General features: G+C 46.1%; 1 protein-coding gene across 1 annotated transcript; it reads right to left on the bottom strand.

Moving 5' to 3' along the window:
- Positions 1 to 21,541: 21,541 nt before the first annotated feature.
- On the bottom strand, positions 21,542 to 25,082 carry LOC123163790 (phospholipase D alpha 2). The gene is made up of 3 exons (XM_044581170.1): positions 24,799 to 25,082; positions 22,573 to 24,490; positions 21,542 to 22,258 (listed from the first exon to the last, which is right to left on the bottom strand). Exons 1-3 carry the CDS (start codon positions 24,904 to 24,906, stop codon positions 21,822 to 21,824), a joined length of 2,463 nt encoding a protein of 820 aa, XP_044437105.1. The 5' UTR covers positions 24,907 to 25,082; the 3' UTR covers positions 21,542 to 21,821.
- Positions 25,083 to 25,552: the final 470 nt, after the last annotated feature.

Raw genomic sequence — 25,552 nt, 5'->3', positions numbered from 1 at the left:
TTGATACTATTACTGTAGGGGAAACTAGGAAGGTCTCCGATGCAAGAATCACTAGCATACATTTTCCTGTTTTACGCTACTTTGCAATATTTGCTAGTCGTTGCTTAATTGGTCGCGGAAACTGTGGAAACCTTAGTGTTCCTGATATTATTATTTTGTTCCATGCTTTATTCCGTGACGACTCTGTTAGTATGGGCGCTATTATTGCCAAACGGTTAAGTCTGAACCGTACAAAGGGCCCCATCTTTGGAGGTGTCTATGCTTCACGCCTTGCTGCATACTATAACATAACTATTAGGCACTATGAAAAAGAAGAAAAATTGTTGCCTACTGTTTATTTAGATTATAAGAGTATGGTAGCGCATGACTTTATTGTTAAGAATAGGGAAAGGGCACTTAAATATAAATTGTTCTTTGATAAAAGTCACCCCGAGACTATTACCTTGCCTGCTCCTTCCCTGTTTGATTTATCTGCAGGCCAGTATCTCGTTCCGCTAGCAACCATCCAAGCGTACCGGAACCCTACATCAGCTACAGAGCCAGAGCCGGAACCACAATTTGATCCTCGACGACAGTCTAATTACCAGTGGGATCCGGAGATGATTGCCAACCAGTGGCAATCAGAGGCTTCTTCTTCTCAGTAAGACCCCAGTTATAACTATGGATATCCGCCAGGCCAGCCGTGGCAATAGACCAACTTAGGCCAAAAGCCTAAGCTTGGGGGAGTACGTATTTCTCACCGACATTATATTCATGTTCACACACTCATTGCTAGATGTCGGTGCTCATACTCTTTCATTGTAATATCCATGCTGGTTTATTTTCCTTTTTATGCTTTCTTCTTGTGTGTTTGATAAATCTTAAGAGAACTAAAAAAAAATTAGTTGTAGCTTTAGCTAGTTTACTTTTCTTGCTGTAGTAGTAATAATTAAAAAGAAAACCCAAAAAGATTTCCAGTTCTTCTTTTGCTTGTTGGGAGCTTACCCGTGTAAATAGTTTTTATTTCTTTTCATTTCTTTGGGGGTCGATAGGAGAAGACCATGATTAAATTGTTGAAGTGGCTCTTACATGCATTATTGTTGAATTAACCAAGAGCCCATATTGCCTTGTCTTCTCCTGTTTATTGAATGCTCGCAGATTCCAGCTTAGTCCAACGCACGTGCACTATTATTATTATTCACATCATTCGGTCGTGCAAGTGAAAGGCAATAATGACGATATATGATGGACTGATTGAGATGAGAGAAGCTAGTACGAACTTGACCTCTCTTATTTTTGTAAATATGATTAGTTCATCGTTCCTGATTCAGCTTATTATGAATAAACATGTTTGGAATGACAATTAGAGATTATAGTTGCTTATGCCATGCTTAATTAGCTAGGAGCTTATAATGGTTTACCTTGCGTGCCAACATGCTATTAAAATAGTTGTGATGTGGTATGATAGGGTGGTATCCTCCTTTGAATGATTTAAGTGACTTGACTTGGCACATGTTCACACATGTAGTTGAAACAAATAAACATAGCCTTCATGATATTTATGTTCATGGTGGATTATATCCTACTCATGCTTGCACTCCATGTTTATTAATTTTAATGCATGTTCATGACTGTTGTCGCTCTCTAGTTGGTCGCTTCCCAGTCTTTTGCTAGCCTTCACTCGTACTTAAGTGGGAATACTGCTTGTGCATCCAATCCCTTAAACCCCAAAGTTATTCCATATGAGTCCACCATACCTTCCTATATGCGGTATCTACCTGCCGTTCCAAGTAAATTTGTATGTGCCAAACTCTAAACCTTCAAATGAAATTCTGTTTTGTATGCTCGAATAGCTCATGTATCAACTAGGGATGTCCGTATCTTCCATGCTAGGCGGGTTATTCTCAAGAGGAGTGGACTCCGCTCGTCACTCACGAGAAAATGGCTGGTCACCGGGATGCCCAGTCCCATGCTTTATGCAAATCAAATCAAAATAATTGCAAACAAAACTCCCCCGGGACTGTTGTTAGTTGGAGGCACTCGTTGTTTCGAGCAAGCCATGGATTGATGCTTGTTGGTGGAGGGGAGTATAAACTTTACCATTCTGTTTGGGAACCGCCTATAATGTGTGTAGCATGGAAGATATCGCCATCTCTTGGTTGTTATGTTGACAATGAAAGTATGCCGCTCAAAATATTATTTATCTCTGCTTTAAAATCGAGCTCTGGCACCTCTACAAATCCTTGCTTCCCTCTGCGAAGGGCCTATCTATTTATTTTTATGTTGAGTCATCACCCTCTTATTAAAAAGCACCAGCTGGAGAGCACCAGTGTCATTTGCATCCATTACTATGTATGACTGGATCTCTTTTACCATGAATTGCAATGTTTTAGTCCGTCCTTGATCTTTAAAGGTGCTCTGCATTTATGTTTTGCGGTCTCAGAAAGGGCTAGCGAGATACCATCTTGTTATATCATATTATGATTGTTTTGAGAAAGTGTTGTCATCCGTGATTTATTATTATTGCTCCCTAGTTGATTATGCCATTGATATGAGTAAACATGAGACCTAAGTGTTATTGTGAATATGGTTAGTTCATAATCTTTGCTGAAAATTTGAATGCTGGCTTTACATATTTAAAACAACAAGAGCAAACAGAGTTTGTAAAAGTTTTTCTTTATCACTTTAAGTTTATCAACTGAATTGCTTGAGGACAAGCAAAGGTTTAAGCTTGGGGGAGTTGATACGTCTGCGTCGTATCTACTTTTCCAAACACTTTTGCCCTTGTTTTGGACTCTAACTTGCATGATTTGAATGGAACTAACCCGGACTGACGCTGTTTTCAGCAGAATTGCCATGGTGTTATTTATGTGCGGAAACAAAAGTTCTCGGAATGACCTGAAACTCCACGGAGATTATTTTTGGAAATAATAAAAAATACTGGCAAAAGAATCAAGGCCAGGGGGCCCACACCCTTGCCACGAGGGTGGGGGGCGCGGCTGCCCCCCTGGGCGCGCCCCTGCCTCGTGGGCCCCCTGGAGCTCCACCGACCTCAGCTCCAACTCCATATATTCATGTTCGGGGAGAAAAAAATCAGAGAGAAAGATTCATCACATTTTACGATACGGAGCCGCCGCCAAGCCCTAAACTCTCTCGGGAGGGCTGATCTGGAGTCAGTTCGGGGCTTCGAAGAGGGGAATTCATCGCTATCGTCATCATCAACCATCCTCCATCACCAATTTCATGATGCTCACCGCCGTGCGTGAGTAATTCCATCATAGGCTTGCTGGACGGTGATGGGTTGGATGAGATTTATCATGTAATCGAGTTATTTTTGTTAGGGTTTGATCCCTAGTATCCACTATGTTCTGAGATTGATGTTGCTATGCCTTTGCTATGCTTAATGCTTGTCACTAGGGCCCGAGTGCCATGATTTCAGATCTGAACCTAGTATGTTTTCATGAATATATGTGAGCTCTTGATCTTATCTTGCAAGTCTATAGTAACCTACTATGTGTTATGATCCGGCAACCCCGAAGTGACAATAATCAGGACCACTCCCGGTGATGACCATAGTTTGAGGAGTCCATGTATTCACTATGTGTTAATGCTTTGGTCCGGTACTCTATTAAAAGGAGGCCTTAATATCCCTTAGTTTCCACTAGGACCCCGCTGCCACGGGAGGGTAGGACAAAAGATGTCATGCAAGTTCTTTTCCATAAGCCCGTATGACTATATTCGGAATACATGCCTACATTACATTGATGAATTGGAGCTAGTTTTGTGTCACCCTAGGTTATGACTGTTACATGATGAACTGCATCCGGCATAATTCTCCATCACCGATCAAATGCCTACGAGCTTTTCACATATTGTTCTTCGCTTATTTACTTTTCCGTTGCTACTGTTACAATCACTACAAAACCCAAAAATATTACTTTTGCTACCGTTACCGTTACTTCCATACTACTTTGCTACTAAATACTTTGCTGCAGATACTAAGTTATCCAGGTGTGGTTGAATTGACAACTCAACTGCTAATACTTGAGAATATTCTTTGGCTCCCCTTGTGTCGAATCAATAAATTTGGGTTGAATACTCTACCCTCGAAAACTGTTGAGATCCCCTATACTTGTGGGTTATCAATCGTCCAGTCGCCAGGATCTGCCTCGGATGGGGAGCCAGCTGGTCTGTTCCTTGCATCGGACCGGGAGCCGTCTGGATCTTTTGTGGTAGACGCGGCTTCACCAGGATCAAGTGTACCACCATCCACAACGGCTGCTCCTGTGCCTCCTACATCTTCTCTTCAGCAAACAAGGTCCTAGTCAGGTATTGTCAAGGAAAAATAGTACAACGATGGTATGATAAGGTATGAAAAAATCAAACGTGCCTTTCTTACCTCCACCGGTGAACCAATTCATTTGCATGATGCCCTTGCTAATAAGGATTGGAAGGAAGCTATGAACAATGAATATGATGCACTTATGAAAAACAAGACTTGGCACTTGGTACCACCAAAACATGGAGACAATATTATTGATTGTAAATGGGTGTACAAGATAAAAAGAAAGTCTGATGGAAGCATAGACAGGTATAAGGCTAAATTAGTTGCTAAAGGATTTAAACAGAGGTTTGGAATTGATTATGAAGATACCTTTAGTCCTGTTGTTAAGTCTGCTACTATTTGACTTGTCTTGTCTATTGCCATTTCCAGAGGTTAGAGTTTAAGACAGCTAGATGTTCAGAGCGTGTTTCTTCATGGTATTCTTGAGGAAGAAGTGTTCATGAGGCAACCACCAGGTTATGGGGATCACAACACACCACCGTATGTTTGTAAGTTGGATAAAGCATTATATGGTTTGAAACAGGCCCCAAGAGCTTGGTATTCCAGATTGAGCATGCAGTTGCAACACCTTTGGGTTCATACCATCCAAGGCAGATACCTCATTGTTCTTTTTCAATAAAGGCAATGTTACTATTTTTGTGCTTGTCTATGTTGATGATATAATTGTTGCTAGTTCAAGTGCAGAAGCTACTACTTGCTTGCTTAAGGATTTAAAGTTGGAGTTTGCTCTTAAAGACTTGGGTGATCTTCACCATTTTCTTGGAATAGAAGTAAAGAAAATCAAAGATGGCATACTTCTCTCACATGAAAAGTACACAACTGATATTCTCAGAAGAGTGGGTTTGGAAAATTGCAAGCCGGTCAGTACACCAATTTCTACCTCAGAAATGCTCACAGTAGAAAGTGGAGAAGCTCTTGAACAGTGGATGCAACAAATTATAGGAGTGTTGTAGGTGCTTTACAGTATTTAACTCTTACTCGTCCTGATATTTCATATTCAGTAAATAAGGTATGTCAATACTTGCATGCACCTAGAACTACCCATTGGACTGCAGTTAAGAGAATTCTAAGGTACCTTAAGTATTCAGAAGGTCTTGGACTTCAAATTACCAAGTCTTCCTCTCTGCTTGTAACTGCATATTCAGATGCAGACTGGGCAGGGTGTGCTGATGATAGAAGATCTACAAGTGGTTTTGTTGTATTTCTCGGAACAAATCTTGTGTCATGGAGCGCAAGAAAACAGGCCACTGTCTCAAGATCAAGTACAGAGGCTGAATATAAAGCCTTGGCAAATGCTACAGCTGAAGTAATGTGGATTCAGACACTACTCTATGAGCTTGGAATTAAGGCTCCTCAGGCTGCAAGACTATAGTGTGATAATATTGGTGCAACCTATCTCTCAGCCAATCCTGTTTTCCATGCACGAACAAAACACATTGAGGTTGATTTTCACTTTGTTAGAGAAAGAGTTGCTTGGAAGTTGCTTGAGATCAAGTTTATTCCTACAGGAGATCAGCTTGCAGATGGGTTTACAAAACCTCTCACTATGAGAGGATTGGAGAAGTTCACATACAATCTCAACCTTGGCAAAGCTTCTTGAGGTTCAGATTGAGGGGGAGTGTTAGAATAAATTGTATAGAGATAGGACTCGTTTAAACTTGTAATCCTGCTCTATCTTTTCTTCTCTCCCGTATCTCTCTCTGTAACAACTTCTCTTGTATCTCCTGTAACGATCTCGCCTGATCGATCTCTCCTACAACTTGTACGCCAAGGCTTTTGCCCAATATATATCAATGCGGCCCGAGACAAAGGGTTCAACGCTTCCAACCTATTTTACACCCACATGTATGTATATTACTCAAAGCTCAGCCGAAGCTGAGGAAAAGTTTTTTACAGGGTCATGGCAAGCTGTGAGGACAGGTATGGCAGCCAGGACCTGGCTGAAACCTTATCGACCGGTACATTGAACCGGTTGCTCCAAAGTTCAAAGTCATTACAAATATTGGTCATGGTAATGAGAGCAGAGTGATCTTCATTCCTGAACACATCTGCATTCCTAGAATCCCAAATCTTCCACAGAATCACAAGAAGCACCTCAGGCCAAATGGAGGAGTTGAGGCCTGGGGGAAGTTCAGCAAGTCACAAGTCTTGGAATCTTACAATCGGTGGTACACCTAGCTGCAGCCAGGCCTGCCAGGCCTTAGGGCATTGGATGAAGAGGTGGGTCGTGTCTTCCGAGGCAGCCGAGCACCTGGGACACCTAGCATCCGATTCGATGTGTTTATGGAACAGATGTTCAGGCGCCCGCGGAACAGAAGCCAGACGAAGAGCTTTAGCTTCGGGTGCGTTTTGGAGCGCCAAATTAAGGCAGTGTGGTCATCTTCCCAGCCTTCATGAGAGACTAGCTTGTACGCAGCTTTGGAGGAGAAGGTGGAGCCGTGGATCAGATGCCTCTCATCGGGGCTAGGTGACAAAGAGAAATCCTGCAACAATAACAACACTTCATCTAGCTCGCGCGAGGCGGCCGTGGTAAGCCGGTCCGTTAGGTTCGCAAGTAGCCCGTACTGCATGACATGGAAAACTAGGATGTGTTTGCTGGTGGAATGGGAGTAAAGGCCTGGGAAAAGTGTAGCTAAGGGGGCAGTAGCAAGCCAGGTATCGTGCCAGAAAAAGGTTCTGAGACCATTGTTTGTGAGGACGAAGATAATGGAGGATAGAGTTTTCAGTTGGGTTTGCACAACCTTTGTGAGGTAGGAAGGGTTTTTGCATGATGCTATTTGTGGGATGTTGTATAGGTGGACTCTGTTTAACCAGGCGATCCAAGGTAACTCCTGTTGGGAGGTGGCGGAGAGAAATTTAAAAGCAAACTTCAATAGCAGGCAGTCATTTTGTAAAGATAAATCTTTGATGCCAAGACCACCGAATTCCTTCAGTTTACATATGTTAGACCAAGCAATAAGGCATTGACCACCTGAACAGGACTCATCGGCAGCCCAGAAAAAAGCACGCCTAATGGCATCTAGCTTCCTGATAATCTTTTTTGGCAGCTTGAACACGGACATATAGTAGGTAGCCAGCGAGTCGAGCACAGAGGAGATCAGCACGAGGCGACCTGGGCGAGAGAGGAGCTTGGCACACCATCCAGGGAGGTAGCTAACGCAGAGTGATAATTGGCTAGAAGGCAGACGCGGTAAGCTTGAAGGGGGAGAGTGGCTGGCCGAGGTACATTTGTGGGAAGCAGGAAATGGAGCAGTCTAGGCTTTGTGCAATTTCGAGAGTGGTCGTGTCATCTAGTTTCATAGGAACGAAAGTTGTTTTGGAGAAGTTAATTTGGAGCCCCGTGGCCTGAGCAAATTTCACGAGAAGGGAGCGCAGAATGGCAGCAACGTTAGTTGTAGCGCGTGCAATAATAAGCGTGTCATCGACGTACTGCAAAATGGCAGGGTGGAGATCTTGGTAAATTGGGTGGCGAAGGTCAGGGCAGGATGCGGCCGAGGTTAGGATGAGCTGCTGTAGAACATCGGCAATGATAATCAAAAGGTAGGGGGACACGGGATCGCCTTGGCGCAGCCCATTCTTGCAGTTGATCCAGTCCCCTTGCACTCCATTGAGCATGACTGGAGTTTTTCCAGAGCTAATGTAGCGATCCGACCTCAGACGGTCAAATCTCCGTGTTCAGTGTCATCCCTGGATCGGTAATGCTGACACACACAATACTCAAAGAATTATAACAGAGTAGCAGTCACACACTTATTACATCGAATGTCTCAAAAGAGAACTTATTACAATAAATATGGCTTAAGGCCATCTAAATAAGATAACAGCGGAAGGCTTGGAAGATAAAGCGAGTCCATCAACTCCAACGGCATAGCTGAGTGCATGACAAACGACCTATCGCACCTTACTCTTCGTCTGAAAAGTCTGCAACATGATATGTTGCAGCCCGAAACAGGTCAGCACATGGAATATGCTGGCAAAATAACACAATAGAGCAATGAACAGATAAATGCTACCACTACATGCATATATGGCTGGTGGGGGCTCTATGGTTATAATGTTTTTGCGAAAAGCCAATTTTTTCCTACAACAAAGGAATAGATTTTTATTTAACTATCATGGTGGTTGAAACATCATTGAGAAGGTTCCTCCAACTCAATCCCAATTAAAGTAGTCATTAACATCCCAACAAATTAATTTAGAGTGATGAGATCCATATGATAATCCAAGAACCGGATACTCAAGATGTCCATAACCAGGGACACGGCTAACCATCATTAGTTTATACGCTCTGCAGAGGTTTGCACACTTTTCCCCACAAGACTCGATTTCCTGTGTTTGATTTCTCGCACTACATGGTGTCTGAGAAACGGATGACCGAGACACAGTCTTTCAGAAGCATTAACTCTTTACTCTGGGTAGACAGTTACACCTACTTTCCCTCTACATCTGCTAGCCTACCACTGAAAGAGGTCATGCAACATACTCAACTATGCCAGAGCCCATAATGGCTTGTGGCTGCACACGGAAGTTTCTAGCATGAATAATCTTATGATCGCTTTGAGCCTGGGTGGCGGACCGTAGGATGATCACACGGGTACTCCAGGACATCCTAGGACAACACTGGATTCTCCAGGTGCCCACAAGCAATCCACCCAGATGTGTATTAAAGTTGCCACCTCAAGTTGAACCATTAATTAACAAACTCACATCTGTCATGGATACTCTCAAACCCAAACCACGTCTACGAGCATAGCATGGCAATATAAGCATAACGTAGAAGTAACTCCCAGGGTTTGATAATAAAAGGGCAATAGGTTCTACCTCATCATCTACTTCCCAAACCCACATGTTAAGAGATCCTACTCATGCAATGTGTGAGGGTTGAAGCTAATGCATAAAAACTGGGTAATAAAAGGGTATGATCAAAGTGTTACTTGCCTTGCTGACGATCCGCAAAACCTAGAGACTCGTAGTAGCACGCTACGCACTCCGGGAATTCTATCGCAAACAAACAATAGCATACATAAGCACTCAAACAAAGATGCACGGGTAAAACTCAAATAAGAAGATCTAACCAGAAAGTTCAACTGAAGAACTCCGGTTTGCAAAAAGAATCAAATCAAACGGAGCAACGAAACTCAAACTACGAAAGAAACAAGATCCGTTTACTAATCTGGACTAAAGTCAAATTTTATAGTACCAAAATCTTGTTCAAGTTGGTTAAACAGCAAGAGGGCTTCGAGACGAAGACCTAGGCGCTTGTTTCACCTGATTTGGATAAACGAGCGAAAAGATAAACTGAAACAAAGATTAGGGCGGAAATCGCGATCGAAAATAATCACGGAAAAACCCTAGAAAAAATAAAACGAGACAAACAGGCTAACGAACGAACGTTCGCTGTCTGCGGCTAACTGACGAATAGCGTTCGTTAAAACGAACATACGGACGAATGTCCGCTATATAACTAAACCGCGAAAAAAACCGAACAAACTGGAACAAAAAAAACGAATCTAGGGTTTCTAACAAAACGAACGGTTAACCGAAAAAAAGATGAACGACGACGGCGGCGGCGGCTACCTCCGGCGAGGCTCCGGCGGGGTGGCACGGGGTCGGGGGGCTCCGGCGGCGGCGAGGGGCGACGGCGGCGCGGGACGGGAGGCGCCAGCGGCGACCTGTGGGGCGGCGGCGGCGTGCGGCGGCGGCGTCGGGTGGCGGGGTGGTGGGTGGCGGAGAGGGGCGGCGGCGGCGGGGTACTTATAAGGGGGTCGGGGCGAGGCCGGCTTGGGGGAGGGGGCGGCGCGGCGGCGTGGCTCGGGCGGACTCCGGTGAGTCCGTCTCGCGCACGGGAGGGGAGGCAGCGCTAGGCGGGCCGGCCTGCTCGGCTGGGCTTCGGCCCAGTCGGGCGGGAAACCTTTTTTTAAACAGATTTCGCCGGACAAATCCTAAAAAATAAAATAAAAATCTATAAATACCAAAACAAATTTTCGCCGTCTAAATAGAATATTTAGAACAAAGTGAACATTTTCTTGGCCCTAAAATGCAATTTTGAAAAATGCAAATTTTCCTAATTCAAATAAAATTGCAATAAAATTCAAATAAAATTATTTATTTGATTTCAATATTTTTCCTCTAATATTTCATTTATTTTGGAGAAGTCATATTATCTCCTCTCATATATTTTAATATGAAATATTTTCGGAGAGAAAAATAATTAAAACCAAAGTGATCCTTGTTTCGATATTTGATAAAATTCAAATATGAAAAACGTGAAATCCCCAACTCTCTCCATGGGTCCTTGAGTTGCTTAGAATTTCTAGGATCGCGAAACGAAATGCGATAAAATATGATATGCATGAATGACCTATGTATAACATTCCAAATTGAAAATTTGGGATGTTACAAAACCTATCCCCCTTAAGATGAATCTCGCCCTCGAGATTCGGGTTGGCTAGAAAATAGGTGTGGGTGGTCTTTGCGTAGATCATCCTCTCGTTCCCAGGTGGCTTCATCCTCGGTATGGTGGCTCCACTGAACTTTGCAAAACTTGATAACCTTGCTGCGAGTAACTCGGCTGGCAAACTCGAGAATCCTGACAGGTTTCTCCTTATATGTCAAATCACTATCCAACTGAATTGCTTCCAGGGGCACTGTATCTCTCAGAGGAATATCGGCCATCTCTGCATGGCACTTCTTCAACTGGGAAACGTGAAACACATCATGAACTCCTGACAGTCCTTTGGGTAACTCCAATTTGTAGGCAACCTCTCACATGTGTTCCAAAACACGGTATGGACCTACAAATCTCGGGGTAACTTTCCCTTAACTCCAAAACATTTAATTCCTCGCCGAGGTCACACTCGCAGATATACTCTATCTCCGATTTCATAAACTACCTCCTTGCATTTCGAGTCTGCATAACTCTTCTGTCTGGACTGAACTACCTTCAGTCTATCTCGAATCAGCTTAACCTTTTCTTTGGACTCTTTAATCAAATCCGGTCCAAACAACTAACGGTCTCCAACTTCATCCCACATCAACGGTGTTCGGTATCTCCTTCCATACAGGGCTTCGAATGGTGCCATCTTCAAACTAGCCTGGTAGCTGTTGTTGTATGAGAACTCCGCGTAGGGCAAGTTGTCATCCCAACTAGATCCATAATCTAGCGCACAAGCGCTCAACATGTCCTCCAGAATCTGATTGACTCTCTTGGTCTGTCCATCTGTCTGCGGATGGAAGGCTATACTGAACTCTAGCCTGGTTCCCAAAGTCTGGTGCAGCTGGTGCCAAAACTTTGAAGTAAATTGTGTTCCTCTATCTGATACGATGGTCCTCGGAACTCCGTGCAGACATACGATCCTGGTCATATATATTTTGGCCAACTTTGCACTGGTATAGGTGGTTTTCACTGGGATAAAGTGGTCTACTTTGGTCAAGCGATCCACTACTACCCAGATAGAATCATATCCCGATCGGGTCCTGGGTAATCCGGTGATGAAATCCATGCCAAGCTTGTCCCAGTTCCATTCGGGTATCGGCATAGGCTGCAATAATCCTGCTGGCTTCTGATGTTCTGCCTTCACTCTCTGACATACATCACATACGGCTACATACTCGGCAATATCCTTCTTCATTCCAGCCCACCAGAAATGCTCCTTCAAATCCAAATACATCTTGGTGTTTCCGGGGTGTATCAAGTATGGCGAGTTATGAGCTTCCTGAAGTATCAACTTCCTGATCTCGGTATTACTGGGAACATATACACGGTCCTCGAACCACAAGGTGTTGTGTTCATCCTCACGAAAACCTTTGGCTTTTCCTTCACTCATTTTCTCCTTTATCTCGTCAATTTCTTTGTCATCCTTCTGAGCTTCTCGAATCTTTCCCAATAACATTGATTGAACCTCCAATGCTACAACAAAACCTCTAGGGACGATCTCCAAACGAAGCTCCCTGAAATCTTCTGCTAACTCCTTTGGCAATCCTCCACTTACGAGGGTTTTGACATAACTCTTCCGGCTCAAAGCGTCTGCTACGACATTGGCCTTTCCTGGATGATAGTGCAACTTCATATCATAATCCTTTATGAGCTCGAACCATCTCCTCTGCCCGAGGTTCAGCTCCTTCTGAGTAAAAATGTACTTCAAACTCTTGTGATCCGTGTATACATCACAACGGTTTCCAATAAGAAAATGACTCCAAGTCTTGAGCGCATGCACTACAGCTGCTAACTCCAAATCATGGGTGGCATAATTCAACTCATGTGGTCAAAGTTGACGTGAGTCATATGAAACAACTATTCCGTCTTGCATAAGTACTCCTCCAAGTCCTAAGCGAGAGGCGTCGCAATACACTTGGAAATCCTTGCGTATATCCGGCAGAATCAGCAATGGGGCTGTAGTCAAACGTTTCTTCAACTCCTGGAAACTTGCTTTGCATTCTTCAGTCCAATGGAACTTGGTGTCCTTCAACAATGTCGTCATAGGCTTCGCAATTTTGGAAAAATTCTCAATGAATCTCCGATAGTATCCCGCGAGTCCAAGAAAACTGCGGATCTCTCCAACTGAGGTGGGTGCCAACCACTCAGTGACGGACTGAACCTTGGTAGGATCCACTGCTATACCTTCTCCTGATATAACATGTCCAAGAAATCCAACTTCCTTCAACCAAAACTCACATTTGCTAAACTTGGCATATAACTGATGTTCCCTGAGCTTCTCAAGGACCAAACGCAAATGTTCCTTGTGTTCCTCTTCATTCTTCGAGTATACCAAGATATCATCAATGAACACCACGACAAACTTATCCAAGAATTCCATGAACACCTTGTTCATCATGCTCATAAAATAGGCAGGGGGTTAGTCAATCCAAATGACATAACCGTATACTCATACAGCCCATACCTTGGGGTGAAAGTTGTCTTAGGTATATCCTTTTCTCGAATCTTCAACTGGTGGTATCCTGATCGCAGATCGATCTTCAAAAACACTTTAGCTCCTTGCAACTGATCAAACAAATCATTGATCATCGGCAGCGGGTACTTGTTCTTGATCGTCACTTCATTCAACGCACGATAATCAACAACCATCCTCAATGATCCATCCTTCTTCTCAACCAAGAGCACTTGGGCTCCCCATGGTGATGAACTTCATCGGATGTAACCTTTCGCCAATAACTCCTTAATCTGCTTCTTAATCTCCTGCAGATCATTAGCGGGCATCCGGTATGGTCTCTTTGATATCGGTCCGGTGCCTGGCAACAACTCTATCAAAAACTCGATGTCTCGATCCGGCGGCATTCCTGGTAGCTCCTCTGGAAATACATCTGGGTAATCCTTCACTACAGGCACTTCCTCCTGAACAACTCCCGTGAGAGAATTTACTTGGGTCCTCCTCGGCGCATGCCTAGATACATACTTGATCCTTTTTCCCTCCGGGGTGGTGAGTAAAATCGACTTACTGGCGCAATCGATGTTTCCCGCATACATAAATAGCCAATCCATTCCTAGTATCACGTCCAATCCTTGTGACTCCAAAATTATCAGGTCTGAGGGGAAAACATGGCTTCCAATGGTCAGTGGCATCTGAAAACATCCTTGACTTGCCATATACTCCGCTCCTGGTGAGCTTACTAACATAGGTGTCCTAAGTACTTTGGTGGGGAACTTATATTTATCCACGAATACCCTTGAAATGTATGCATGCGATGCACCAGTATGAAAAAGAACAATTGCGGTAAATGACTTAACCAAAAACTTACTGATAATTGCATTAGGCTACTCTTCAACCTCCTCCACGTTCACGTGGTTCACTTGCCCCCTGTTGAAAGCGTTGGGCTTCTTCCCAGAGCTTCCATTGCCATTCCCATTCTTCGCTTCCGGGTACTCAGTGGCATAGTGTCCAGTCTTCCCGCACTAGAAACAAGTAATGTGACTTAGATCCTTCTTGGCGGGTGTGGCTGGGTTGGAGCGGTTCTGATTACTGCTTGCTCCATTTCCATTCTTGGGGCCATTGGGGTTATGAGAACTCCCTCCGTTATGGGTGTGGCCTCCATGGTTATGGGTAATTCCTCCCGAGTTTGGGGTGAAACGGGGTTTCTGCTGAGCTCCAGAATTGTACTTCCCTTGTCCATACTTCCTCTTACGGCTCTCAATCTGCTGCTGCTTCCCTTCAATCATAAGAGCCTTGTCTACCAACTCCTGGTAGTTGTTAAATGTTGCCACCATCAACTGCATGCTCATCTCATCATTCAGCCCTTCCATAAACTTCTCCTGCTTCGCGGCATCTGTGGCCACATCATCTGGGGCATAATGGGATAGCTTACTAAACTCATCTACGTACTGCCCCACAGTACAGTTTCCCTGGCGCAAGTTGCGAAACTCACGCTTCTTCATGCTCATAGCTCCAGTTGAGACATGAGCAGTGCGGAATGCTTGCTGAAACTGATTCCAAGTGACATTGGCTATAGGGAAAGTGGTTGTGTAATTCTCCCACCATGAAGCTGCTGGTCCATCCAGTTGGTGTGCGGCAAAACGCACCTTCTCAGCATCTGTGCAACCTGCGGTGGTCAACTCCCTTTCTATCCTGCGTAGCCAGTCATCAGCAACTATCGGCTCGGTGCTACTGGAGAACACCGGCGGTTGCAACCTCAGAAAACGAGCTAAGTTGTCAACTGGAGGTGGTGGAGGCGGGTTGTTGTTGTTGTTGTTGTTGTTGTTGTTGTTGTTATTGTTGTTGTTATTGTTGTTGTTGTTGTTGCCTTGATTCTAGACTAATATTTGCATCAAGGCATTCTGCTGCTGGATCAACTGGGTGATCTCCGGTGGGAAGACAAATCCGGTATCACGTCTCGGAGGCATCTGATGGGTTTTAGAGGGGAGAGATTAGAATAGAATGAGGTCTAGTGAGAAAGCACTACTCATATGCACATGAGACAAACACAATCATATCATATCACTCAATCAATCAAGCAAGAGCATACAATCGGTCTAGAACTATCGTTACAAAAGTGATCGGACTACTACTATATACAGGGGGAATGCTACTAATCATATGGTGGTCATCTAGAAATATTGATCGGTGGAGGACTCCATGATGTCCGCTCCAGCTTCGTCTTCATAATCATCGTCACTATCGTCGGGGTCGGAGTCGGTGTCGTCGATGAGGATGTAGTCTTCAAAACGAATTTCCTTGGGTTCGTCGTCTTCTCCTCCTGGTGCGGGGTCTCCCATAAAAACTCCTAGCTTCCTTGTCAGGTCGTCATTCTTCTCCACGAGTATCGTCATTTCCTCCTCATATCCATCGCGTGTAGACTTGAGTTCCTCTTCTAGCTCTGTGATCCTGGTCATCGCCTTCTTCAAATCTATCATGCCTGCGCACATCTGGTTCTTCTGGCATCGAATGTGTTGGTTTAACTCCTGGATGAAAGCTGCAATGGACCTGTCCTTCCTGGTGCTGATCATCTCCCATTGCTCGTCTCGGCGCCCACATATCTGATAGATAGTGTCCTTAAGATCCTTGTGATAAACTTCGCCGATGCGTCCCATGGCGATGTGGGTTGCCATGCTCTTTCCTAGACTCCAGGTTGGTGCATCAAAGGAAAACTCTATGGGCTCAGTGACTGGCGTGAATGTCCTTCCTGGAACTTGAACTTGAATCATCCAACGCTCCTCTTCTGGTAAAGTGGCGGTGTAGGTTCCGGTGAAGCTTGGTATTCCGATGTTCAGGTACCTAGTGACTTCCTTCAAGTGTCTCCCAAAAGGTGTGTCTTCGTCCGGTTGTGCAAACTTGTTCCTTGAGTCCGCCATCCTAAAGAGTAGGAAATGGAGAGGAGTTAGAAATGAGTAGAGAAGAGTGACCTATGGCTCATCTTAGTGGTCGTGTCCTACATTCAACGTGTGCTCTGATACCATCTTGTAGCGATCCGACCTCAGACGGTCAAATCTCTGTGTTCAGTGTCATCCCTGGATCGGTAATGCTGACACACACAGTACTCAAAGGATTTACAACAGAGTAGCAATCACACACTTATTACATCAAATGTCTAAAAAGAGAACTTATTACAATAAATATGGCTTAAGGCCATCTAAATAAGATAACAGCGGAAGGCTTGGAAGATAAAGCGAGTCCATCAACTCCAACGGCATAGCTGAGTGCATGACAAACGACCTATCGCACCTTACTCTTCGTCTGAAAAGTCTGCAACATGATATGTTGCAGCCCGAAACGGGTCAGCACATGGAACATGCTGGCAAAATAACAAAATAGAGCAATGAACAGATAAATGCTACCACTACATGCATATATGGCTGGTGGGGGCTCTATGGTTATAATGTTTTTGCGAAAAGCCAATTTTTTCCTACAACAAAGGAATAGATTTTTATTTAACTATCATGGTGGTTGAAACATCATTGAGAAGGTTCCTCCAACTCAATCCCAATTAACATCCCAACAAATTAATTTAGAGTGATGAGATCCATATGATAATCCAAGAACCGGATACTCAAGATGTCCATAACCAGGGACACGGCTAACCATCATCAGTTTATACACTCTGCACAGGTTTGCGCACTTTTCCCCACATGACTCGATTTCCTGTGTTTGATTTCTCGCACTACATGGTGTCTGAGAAACGGATGACCGAGACACAGTCTTTCAGAAGCATTAACTCTTTACTCTGGGTAGACAGTTACACCTACTTTCCCTCTACATCTGCTAGCCTACCACTGAGAGAGGTCACGCAACATACTCAACTATGCCAGAGCCCATAATGGCTTTTGGCTGCACACGTAAGTTTCTAGCATGAATAATCTTATGATCCCTTTGAGCCTGGGTGGCGGACCGTAGGATGATCAAACGGGTACTCCGGGATATCCTAGGACAACACTAGATTTTCCAGGTGCCCACAAGCAATCCACCCAGATGTGTATTAAAGTTGCCACCTTAAGTTGAACCATTAATTAACAAACTCATATCTGTCATGGATACTCTCAAACCCAAACCATGTCTACGAGCATAGCATGGCAATATAAGCATAACGTAGAAGTAACTCCCAGGGTTTGATAATAAAAGGGCAATAGGTTCTACCTCATCATCTACTTCCCAAACCCACATGTTAAGGGATCCTACTCATGCAATGTGTGAGGGTTGAAGCTAATGCATAAAAACTGGGTAATAAAAGGGTATGATCAAAGTGTTACTTGCCTTGCTGACGATCCGCTAAACCTAGAGACTCGTAGTAGCACACTTCACACTCCGGGAATTCTATCGCAAACAAACAATAGCATACATAAGCACTCAAACAAAGATGCACGGGTAAAACTTAAATAAGAAGATCTAACCAGAAAGTTCAACTGAAGAACTCCGGTTTGCAAAAAGAATCAAATCAAACGGAGCAACGAAACTCAAACTACGAAAGAAACAAGATCCGTTTACTAATCTGGACCAAAGTCAAATTTTACAGTACCAAAATCTTGTTCAAGTTGGTTAAACAGAAAGAGGGCTTTGAGACGAAGACCTAGGCGCTTGTTTCACCTGATTTGGATAAAGAAGCGAAAAGATAAACTGAAACGAAGATTAGGGCAGAAATCGCGATCTAAAATAATCGCGAAAAAACCCTGGAAAAAAATAAAATGAGACGAACAGGCTAACGAACGAACGTTCGCTGTCTGTGGCTAACTGACGAATAGCGTTTGTTAAAATGAACAAACGGACGAACGTCCGCTATATAACTAAACCGTGAAAAAAACCGAACGAACCGGAACAAAAAAAACGAATCTAGGGTTTCTAAAAAACCCGAACGGTTAACCGAAAAAAAAACGATGAACGGCGGCGGCGGCATCGGCTACCTCCGGCGAGGCTCCGGCGGGGTGGCGCGGCGTCGGGGGGCTCCGGCGGCGGCGAGGGGAAACGGCGGCGGCGCGGGACGGGAGGCGGTGGCGGCGACCTGCGGGGCGGCGGCGGCGTCGGGTGGCGGGGTGGTGGGTGGCGGAAAGGGGCGGCGGCGGCGGGGTACTTATAGGGGGGGTCGGGGCGAGGCCGACTTGGGGGAGGGGGCGGCGCGGCGGCGTGGCTCGGGCGGACTCCGGCGAGTCCGTCTCGCTCACGGGAGGGGAGGCGGCGCTAGGCGGGCCGGCCTGCTCGGCGGGGCTTCGGCCCAGTCGAGCGGGAAACCTTTTTTTTAAACAGATTTCGCCGGAAAAATCCTAGAAAGTAAAATAAAAATCTAGAAATACCAAAACAAATTTTCACCGTCTAAATAGGATATTTAGAATAAAGTGAACATTTTCTTGGCCCTAAAATGCAATTTTGAAAAATGCAAAATTTTCTAATTCAAATAAAATTGCAATAAAATTCAAATAAAATTATTTATTTGATTTCAATATTTTTCCTCTAATATTTCATTTATTTTGGAGAAGTCATATTATCTCCTCTCATATATTTTAATATAAAATATTTTCGGAGAGAAAAATAATTAAAACCAAAGTGATCCTTGTTTCGATATTTGATAAAATTCAAATATGAAAAACGTGAAATCCCCAACTCTCTCCATGGATCCTTGAGTTGCTTAGAATTTCGAGGATCGTGAAACGAAATGCGATAAAATATGATATGCATGAATGACCTATGTATAACATTCCAAATTAAAAATTTGGGATGTTACAGCTAAGGATGTCATTTATCCAGGATGTTTTAAGATGAGGAGAAGGGCGTGCCACGACACCGAATCGAAGGCTTTTCTGAAATCAAGTTTGAGTACCATCATAGTAGCCTTTCGCTTATGACAAGTGTTCAGAAGATCTGCGGCGTACATGAAGTTCGGTGATGCAACGTCCTGAGATGAACGAGCATTGGGATGTAAGTTTTCAGTCTATTGGTCAGAATTTTGGCTATACCCTTGATAGGACAGTTCTGTAGGGCGATTGGACGAAACGCATCAGCAGATTGGGCGTTGATCGATTTGGGCAAAAGGACCATGGTAGAGCGGTTGAAACGCTCAGTTTCCGTGGTTAGATTCTCAAAATCTTTAATGAAGACGAGGAGGGGGGGGGGGGGGGGGTCTTATGTTGTTCCAGAAAATTTTGTAAAACCCAGGACCGAAACCATCAGGCCCGGGGCAGGCATTGGAGTTCATCTGGAAGAAGGCTTGTTTTATCTCGTCCTCAGAGAAGGGGGGGTCTAGATGTCTAAGTTGTGGAATCTGGGCTGGGTAGAAGTCCGCAAGGCTAAAGCTCCAATTAGTGTCAACAGCGACGCCTAGGAGATTATGATAAAAGGTTTTAAGAATGTGGGCCTTGTCCGCATGCGAGTGAAATTCCGTTCCATGGTTGATGAGGACTGGAATTTTGTTTTTCCTGAAACGTTGGGAGGCCGAGACGTGGAAGAACTTGTTGTTGTCATCACCCAAGACAGCACCTTTTATCTTAGTCCGTTGGCGAAGTAGCCTAGAGCGATCTCGTGTCACTATTTGGAGAGCAAGTTTCAGGACATTACGAAGACAAAATTCAGCTGGGCTTAGAGGCCGGTGTTCTTTTAGAATCCAAGTTTACCATCAGGGTCTGTAGCCTTCATACGTACAGATTACTTCCATTAAATGATAGCAACTTCTCAAAATCTGCATGGAACCCAAAAGGCCAAACCTAATAGCAGTTGGCACAACATGCAACAACACTCAAGTCCATCCAGATCTGATGTCCGCACACCTAATTAATCAGTCCAACCTGAAATGAAGCATTCTCAAAATCTTCAAACTTCAGTCTGTAAATCTAATTAATGATTCCAACCTCAAACGAAGCATTCCCAAATCTGCAAAGTTCAGTACTCCTAACTCTTAAATATGCATCATGAGCCACTGAGGAACAGGTGGGGATTCGACCTTCTAGAGTTCAACTCCCACTCTCAACCCATGAACAATATAAGTACTATGACCCGCTGAATTTTTCAGTCTTCAGATAAACTGATTAGCGAAGCTCTGCTTTTTTTGGCAACAAAGAATAAGCCTACACTGCTGATTTTTTTAACAATGACTAGCATTAAACAATATTGTAGCGGTCCGTAGCATCAGGGTCTGTAGCCTTCATATGCACAAATTACTTGCCATGCATGAACACTACGAATTTAACACACAAGTGAAAAATGTACAATCAAGATGATAACATAAACCGTTAATTACGGTCTCGTAGCCCCAACTAGCCAACGAGTAAGCTCAAAATTTGACAAAGATAAATTAGGAAAAGTTCAATGAAAGCCACACGTGAATGTTAAACTGCAAACATACGTAGTTTAGATCGGCTACAGAACTTGAACCCTACACTATTTACGCATTTTGAAAGCCATAAAACCTTGAGCCCAAGAGTATTTTAGGCTCTGGGTAGCTAGATAGCTACACTGATGTACGTACAAAATATATATGGTAGCAAAAAAAACATTTTTTATGAGGTGCCTGGATTCGCCCATGTCATGAGCAATTCAGCGGCCGTGCGAAGCAAAGCACTTCCTGGAAACTTGATAGCCCGTCTGACCGTGCAGATCATGCAGAGGCCGGTACGGTTTTCATGCTGATGTAGGGTCTACCTATAAAAATCAGTAATGCGCTGGGTTACTTGCTTATTGAAGCGGTTGTCACCTTCGGCATCATTTTCGTATTACTTGCTTATTATTGAAGCGGTTGTCAGTCTGTATTACTAAGCATTAGGGTTCAGATTGGTGCAGAGACGAGATCACTCTGTATTATTCAGCCATCGACGTACCTTTGAGGGGAAGAGATGCTCTCCTGAAACCGTCGCGGCCATGATCAGAGACTGAGATCACTCTGTTTTGGGAGGCTCTCACCTGAGGACTTTGCTTCCTTGTTTTTCTCTTTCTCTTTTCTTCTTTCTGGCTCTTCCCTGTCTTTTTCTTTCCTAGTTAACTGAGTTGGGGGTGCTTTGCCTGAACCCCTGTTGGTTCACTGGCAGTATTATGTACTGAACCTTGGGACATTGGCACGAGCTTTTCCCTCTTCTAATATGAATTGGCAGGAGAGCTTTTCCCTCTTCTAATATGAATTGGCAGAGCTCCTGCCGTTGCCCGTAAAAAAAAAAAAAGATTGGTGCATGTGGCAACATTTCACGGGAGACGGAATGACCAAGAAAACATCGGCCATGTGTTAAGCTTCAAAAGGCTGTCTGGGAATCCAAGAGACCAACCCGACCGGAACAATTGCTGACACGACACGCAACACTAGCAATTATAGGTAGCATTCAGTCAAATCTGAGATGAAGCATGCATTGCGAAATCTTCATGCTTCAGCACTCTCAAGTATGCATCTTGCAAGACGGACTAGGGCCAGCAGAAATGTTCAGGCTTTAGGTAAAGACTATCAGCTATAGATTCCGACTTCCAGAACCATCATATATAGAGGTAGCAACAATAGAACAAGTTTACACTGCTGAAAGTGCATCATATCTAGCTAGAAGCAGCAGCATCTAGCATTGCCGGGGTTGCAACTCTGCAAACGCACCCTATGTGGTGAGAATAGGGGGCAGGTGTTTGGATTTGATTCCGAGCACCGGAGCCGCCGTGTCGGGGAAGCACCTCGCACCGGGCAGCTCCGTCACTGTGCCGTCTTTCGTCACGGCAACCGGGTAGGTGAGAAGGTGCCCGGGGAGGTCGTCGTTCAGCTCGTCGCTGGCATAGAGGTCCCAGTACTTGTCAGCCATCTTGTTCACCCTCTGGACGCACTCCCGGCTTCCCGGGTTGAGGAAGTCGTTGTGCAGCATGCCGAGGTGCTCGTACCACAGCGACATCCGGAAGCCATGGACCTGCCCTCTGGCAACCTGGCCTTTGGTGTTGAGGTGGTGTGGCTGGAATGCGCCCATGGCAATCTCGGAGTCCCTCCCCCCGTCCATCGACCGCTGGTTGATGTTGGCTGATCCAACGATGATGTACTCGTCATCAACTGGAAATCAAGCAGACTAAATGTTAAAGACAAATTCGACTTCAACCACATGAGACATGTCCTGACAGTTTACAGTAGGATGAACGTTACAATATCAGGTATATTTTTGACAACAAAACCAGAGAACTGTCTGGAAACATGGTCTGTTGTAAAATGAATCAAGTAAGGCATGGTGATGTATTAGAATTTTGACAACGACAAATTATTCTAAGTATGCTTCAAAGATAGAAATATTGGCAACCTGAAATGTCGAGCAAGTGCATATAAGATGTTAACTGCAAAAACTTTCATGCGACATGTGGAGTGTGGCATACCTATCATCATCTTGGAGTGAACATAGATCATGAACCGACGAGCGTTCTGTGCCTTTTCATAGCCTGACCCAGGCAATGGACGATCAGCGGGTTCATACTCTCCACTCCTCTTCGCCTCCCTGTTCCCTAAGCAAAAGAAGGTGAGGTAATCCTTGGGGCTCGCGTCGATCCCCTTCGCCTGAAGTGCGATGGCAATGTCATAGTACATCATGTCCATCGTCCTTCTCTGCCAATCTAATATTGCTTGCACAGATCCACCTTCAGGAGCACCTTCCGGCCACATTGGCACCACCACATAGGCCACGAAATGCTCACCAGCCTCAATCTTGCTCACAATCTTCAGCGAGAGCTCTCTGGGAATCAGATGCAACGCCTCGATTTCCTCCGGCCTTATGTCGTCGGCCTTCCACGCGAATGAACTGCCAAGGAAATACTGATTCTCGATGTAGATGAAGTGCTGTGCGCGGCGTATCGCGTGGATGTAGGCATCCTGGATGCTCCTGTCAAGGGTGTTGTTCTTGCCACTGACAAGGCCTGATCGAGCAGCTTGCTCAGGGGTGTTAGGAAAGCCGAAGCTCGCACCGCCGTCGATGGACCGGAACACCTGCACATTCCACGCCTCCTGGTCATCGGGGAATGTCACGGTGGATGGCGGTATGATCAGGTTCGCCAAGGCTCTCAGATCGACGAGGAGGTCATTGTCACCACCTTGCTTCCTCCACCTCTGCTCGAAGTTGTAGAGGATGTCCCACGCGGCCGGACCTTCGATCTTGGCATGGATGTCATGCCATGGCTCCCTCGGCCCGCCCTTGGTTATGGACGTGTCGACAAAATTGGGTTGGTGGAAGTCCTTGTGGTGCGCCGTGTCCATCGTCCTGAACAGGGAGTGGAACTGCGTGTCGTAGCGACCGTCGCAGAGGTCGAGGCCGCCGACGAAGCTGACGATGCGGCGGCGGCTCGAGCTGCCCCTCACCGGCATGTCGTGGTCAACCGCGATGATCTTCTGGTGGTGGCTGATCATGTAGGCAGTCTGCAAGCCCATGACGGCGCTTCTGCCGATGTCGGGATTCCGCGGGCAGAGGACGCACTGCACGTCGGTGCCGCGGAAGTACTCCGCCGTCTCGGCGTCGTGCGTCCCCATGTACCCCCACGTCATGCCGAGGGACTCGACGGAGGTGCGGTCGTCCCAGACCAGCATGAGCACGCGCACGCCCTCGCTGGCCTTGCGCTTCAGGAGCTCGCCGAGGGTGGCGTCGCCGCCGGGGCGCGGTCGGGAGCCGTCCCGTATCAGCGTGATCTCGGTGTACACCGACCAGCCGGTGACGTATATCAGGTGGCGCGCGTCGCTGATGGCGTCGAACACGTCCTCCCAGCACCGCCCCTGCTGGTAGGTCCGGCCGCCGGAGAGCGGGATCCTGGGCGCGAACGCGTCCGGGGTGTGCGCGTCCTGGTACAGGGTGACCCTGCACCCGGGCCGCTGGGAGAAGAAGGTGTACGGCACGCCGGGGTGCCGCGCGCCGCCGAGGCCCGCGCCCCACTCGCGGCGGTTGGCGGTGACGTCGCAGAACCTGAGCCGCACGTGTATGGTGGGCCCGTGGTGGATCTTTTTCTTGCTCGGGTCGAGGACGTCGAGCCGGCGCTCGATCTCCCGGCCGCCGGCGTCGAGCAGCTCCCGGACGGGGAGGTAGGCGCGGCCGATGAGCGTGGCGCCGATGGGCTGCGCGGCCTTGACGGTGAAGACGACGTCGGCGGCGAAGTGGGCGCAGTAGATGTGGAAGTCCTCGTACCAGCGCGGGTTCACCGGGTCGCCGGCGATGACCCGCGTCCGGCCGACGCGCGCCTTGCCGAGGTCGACGGTTGCGTACAGCTGCGTCGACCCCTTGCCGCGCCCGATCGTCTCCTCGAACCCCTCCACGAACTGCAACCAGACAAGATTCTTTACCAATCGGACAAGCTTCCTACGCATTCAAACAAACAAATCTACTACTCCAGCAGCGAACAGCAGACTGTAAAATTCGCATCTCCTTTTAGGAGCCAAAGAATTTCTCCTCCATGTACAAAAAACCAAGAATTCCTCTGCCGCGGAACAAGATTTCAGATCTCTGGGCTCGAAGGGAGCGGGATATTTTCTTGATTTTCTATTCTACGGACGCAATCTACTCTGCTTACACTCTGCCGTGGTTGCAGCAAGTGCAAAGAGGGGAGGAAGGGGAGTGACTGACTGACCCTGCGGAAGATCTGGGGGGCGCCGCCGGTGGCGCGGTCGGGGTTGGTGAGGTTGTCGGCCTCCAGGATGGTGGCGTGGAGGGTGCCGTGCAGCAGCCGGTGAGCCATTGCTGCCGCGCCGTCTCACCTCCCAGGTCAGTCCCAGGAGAGCTTCAGGCTGTGTGGAGACGGACGAAACAATGCGCCAAGAAGGGCAGGCCAAGGAAAAGGAAAATCACAATTTCCACGTAACCTTACGGGCTAAGGCAAAGGGGTCTGAGACCGTCCGTCCAATAGGAGAGAGAGGGCGAGAGTCAGAGAGATGGAGCAAAATGTTGACGTAAAGTAGGACGAACCAGCAGAAGATTGCTGGAAGAAATTAATGGCGGGAGGAAACTAGTAATGCACGGAATTAATAGCCGCCGAAAATGCATCACGCCATTTTGGTTCTGTGATTAATGCTTTGTATTCTCGTAATATATGTATATCTTTCCAAACGAGAAAGACGAAGTGGGAGCAAAGGCGGGACCGCGGGAGGGGCCAAAGCACTCGGGGCTGCCTGGCACTTTTTTGGAGCAGGGGTCACATGGCGTCAACGCTACAGATCGCAGAGCTCCAGCGTGCGCGTACGATGAGAAACAGAGGGAGGAGATGCCATTGCCGTCCACGCGGAGCACGAGCGCGGCACTGGAGTACTCTACTACCATGCGCGCACTATCACTGTCGTCAAGCTCGCTTCATTTCTCGGTATAAAACGGAGATCCAGCCATTTTAT

The sequence above is a fragment of the Triticum aestivum genome, chromosome 7D, assembly GCF_018294505.1.
Source record: "Triticum aestivum cultivar Chinese Spring chromosome 7D, IWGSC CS RefSeq v2.1, whole genome shotgun sequence".
In the NCBI taxonomy this organism is placed as follows: domain Eukaryota; kingdom Viridiplantae; phylum Streptophyta; class Magnoliopsida; order Poales; family Poaceae; genus Triticum; species Triticum aestivum.
Note: the sequence above shows the minus strand (reverse complement) of the source record. Positions and strands in the feature narration are given on the sequence as shown.

Excerpts from the sequence above, each read along its gene's own strand:
- LOC123163790 (XM_044581170.1), bottom strand. The coding sequence starts at position 24,906 with ATGGCTCACCGGCTGCTGCACGGCACCCTCCACGCCACCATCCTGGAG. Across the intron at positions 24,491-24,798 it reads CCCCCCAGATCTTCCGCAGG|TTCGTGGAGGGGTTCGAGGA; the intron begins GTCAGTCAGTCA and ends GTCTGGTTGCAG. Across the intron at positions 22,259-22,572 it reads TCACTCCAAGATGATGATAG|TTGATGACGAGTACATCATC; the intron begins GTATGCCACACT and ends CTTGATTTCCAG.